Source organism: Leiobunum rupestre, chromosome 6 (genome assembly GCF_980474605.1).
Source record: "Leiobunum rupestre chromosome 6, qqLeiRupe1.1.hap1, whole genome shotgun sequence".
Taxonomy (NCBI): domain Eukaryota; kingdom Metazoa; phylum Arthropoda; class Arachnida; order Opiliones; family Sclerosomatidae; genus Leiobunum; species Leiobunum rupestre.
Window position 1 is genome coordinate 50765615 of NC_143389.1, and position 2435 is coordinate 50768049.

A 2435-nucleotide genomic window follows, 5' to 3' on the forward strand; every position below is an offset into this window, starting at 1 on the left:
TTTGACAACTTAAAATGAAAAATATACATTTAAACAAGAATGGGATTTCTTGGTTTCAAATCTCAACTAAAATGCAAAATTTGTACTATTTTGGGTGAAATTCATCAATATTTGCCAAATTTTACCGAAGTAGGGTGTTTTGTTTTTATATTTTTAGTAGATTGAGTAAATAAGTCATTTACGCTGTAGTCGTTCTATGTAATATTGTTTTTGTTTTATAGGAGGGGTTATGCAATCATCGTGTGCGTGCGTGCGTGCGTGCGTGCGTGCGCGCGTGTGTGTGTGTGTGCGTGTGTGTGTGTGTGTGTGTGTGTGTGTGTCGTCTCAAGGCAGCTAGGAAGGCATCTGCAGTCATGTCGCTGACAATTTCAAGGTGAATCGCTCGGGTTACAAAACAAACGAAGAGAGCTACAAACGCCTTGAAAGTCCTCTGTCCACGAATTTTCACGACCTTGAGGGAAAATGGTCCGGCGTAGTTCACACCGCATCGTAAGAAAGCTGACGCCTGCTGCTGGTAAATCTGCCATTTGTTGCTGGAGGGCGGTCGCTTTCTGTCGGACACATGGCACGCAACGTCGAATATGAAATCTGACCGCATCTCGAATGCCGAATACCCAGAAGCGTCTCTGAATGACTGATAATGCGATCCGGCATGTAAGTGCCTTAAATGTTCATGAACAAGTAACAGATCTGTTAATTTGTTTCTTCGTGGTAAGATCATCGGATGGAGTCGATCGGTATTCATTTTTGCTCTTCGAATGTGACCTCCAACTCGAAGTAATTCATCTGGATCAAGAAATGCATTTAATTACAGTAATTTTCTTTTTGTAGGAATTGTTGAAGATGTCTAAAGACATCTTATTTCTTCACTGAAGTCGATTTTGTTGCAGATAACGGACCAATTGTCCTGTTAGTTTTGGACGTTCGAGGGTTTTTCAGGAATCGATGGATGTACGCCGTAACTCGGAGAAACACGGACAATGATGAGTAATTATCAAGTAAGGACGTATCTACCTTACCAGCGTAGAAAGTGCAGGAATAGGTTGAGCTTCGAGTAGGCACTCTTCAGTTTCGTCTGGAATGACTTGATGGTGGGATTCCGTAGCCTGATTGAGCCAAGCAACCCATTCCACCATAATGAATAATTGTGGAGTTCAACGGCGGACATACCCCTAGAGGCGCAGTCAGCTGGGATATGTTCACCTTTGACGTGATGCCATTGTACTCCAGTGACCGAACCTTGGATCTCTGATACTATGTTAGCGATAAATGTCTTCCAACGTTGTGGTGGTGAAGAGAGCCACCCCAAGACCGTCATCGAGTCTGTCCAACAGTGAGTTTCTAAGGTGATTTTCTTAAGTGCGTCATGGATTGTCTTGACTAGATGAATGAGAAGCACGACGCCACAAAGTTCGAGCTTCGGTAATGACACTTGTTTCAGGGGTGCTACCTTGGTTTTTGCTGCGATCAAATGCGTTTGTACTTTATCATCCTGATTTCTGGTCCGTAAGTATACTGACACAGCGTAGGCCTTCTTGGACGCATCGCAGAAACCTTCGAGACTAAATTCTCGAGCTCGCTGTTGCGAGATGTGACGCTGAATGTTTAATAGTTTGATATTCTTCAGGTCTATCTGAAACGCTTTCCAATTTTGGTTAACACCATCACGAAGATGATCGTCCCAATCCAACTTGATTTTCCATAAATCTTGAAGTAAGAGTTTCGTTCTGATGATTATCGGGGCTAAGAGTCCCATCGGATCAAAGATCTTAGCTTCTTCAGAAATATTGACTCGTTTAGTTATAACTGGTTTGTCTGTATTTACCGTGACTGAGAACCAGTAGCGGCACTAAGGGTGGGCTGAAGTGGGCTTTAGCCCCCCTGCATTTCTGAGAGGGGCCACATATTTATATTAAAAGGGCCACATATTTATATTTAAGAGGCCACATATTTGAAATTTCTTTATGTTTTTATTGCCAAGTAAAGTTTTTCGGGGGGGGGGGGAAATCTTTAAAAATCAATTCGTTTACTCAAAAAGATAGTAGACCATAAACAGATAGATTCGGGAGGCGAAGGGAGCGGAAATGGAGAGAAAGTTTAATGAACAATTGAAAGAAAAGAAAGGGGCTTGAGGGAATTTCGGGAAATAACCCAGCGGGCATGCACGTCAATGCTCGGAATCCGACGCTCGGATACAAGCTCAGAAGGGGGTCCAGTAAACGCGACGATAGCCACAACAATAAAACGACCTTGCTCTTCTCGCTTCCTGGAAAATTCTGCGGTTTTTCGATTTCACCACTTTTGCGAAATATGGTCAATGCCAGGCTCGACCGCTAAGCTGCTTTTTTTTAAACATTTCTTTCCATTTCGTCTTGAGCTCCAGAACGAGTCAGGTCTATTTTGAAAGTCTTCCTCGAATTTTAAGTCTTTAGTCT

General features: G+C 42.8%; 1 protein-coding gene across 1 annotated transcript; it reads right to left on the reverse strand.

Annotated features, from left to right (window-relative positions):
- Positions 1-741: 741 nt before the first annotated feature.
- LOC149941399 (uncharacterized) lies at positions 742-1756 on the reverse strand. Its single transcript, XM_090179463.1, has 3 exons — positions 1160-1756; positions 1020-1106; positions 742-786 (listed from the first exon to the last, which is right to left on the reverse strand). Exons 1-3 carry the CDS (start codon positions 1754-1756, stop codon positions 742-744), a joined length of 729 nt encoding a protein of 242 aa, XP_090035589.1.
- Positions 1757-2435: the final 679 nt, after the last annotated feature.

Bases quoted from the DNA above. Each gene is read 5' to 3' on its own strand.
- LOC149941399 (XM_090179463.1), bottom strand. From the start codon at position 1,756: ATGGGACTCTTAGCCCCGATAATCATCAGAACGAAACTCTTACTTCAA. The intron at 1,107-1,159 runs GTTGAACTCCAC...TGGCTCAATCAG, and splicing joins CCTCTAGGGGTATGTCCGCC to GCTACGGAATCCCACCATCA. The intron at 787-1,019 runs GTAAGGTAGATA...TTCTTGATCCAG, and splicing joins TTCCTGCACTTTCTACGCTG to ATGAATTACTTCGAGTTGGA.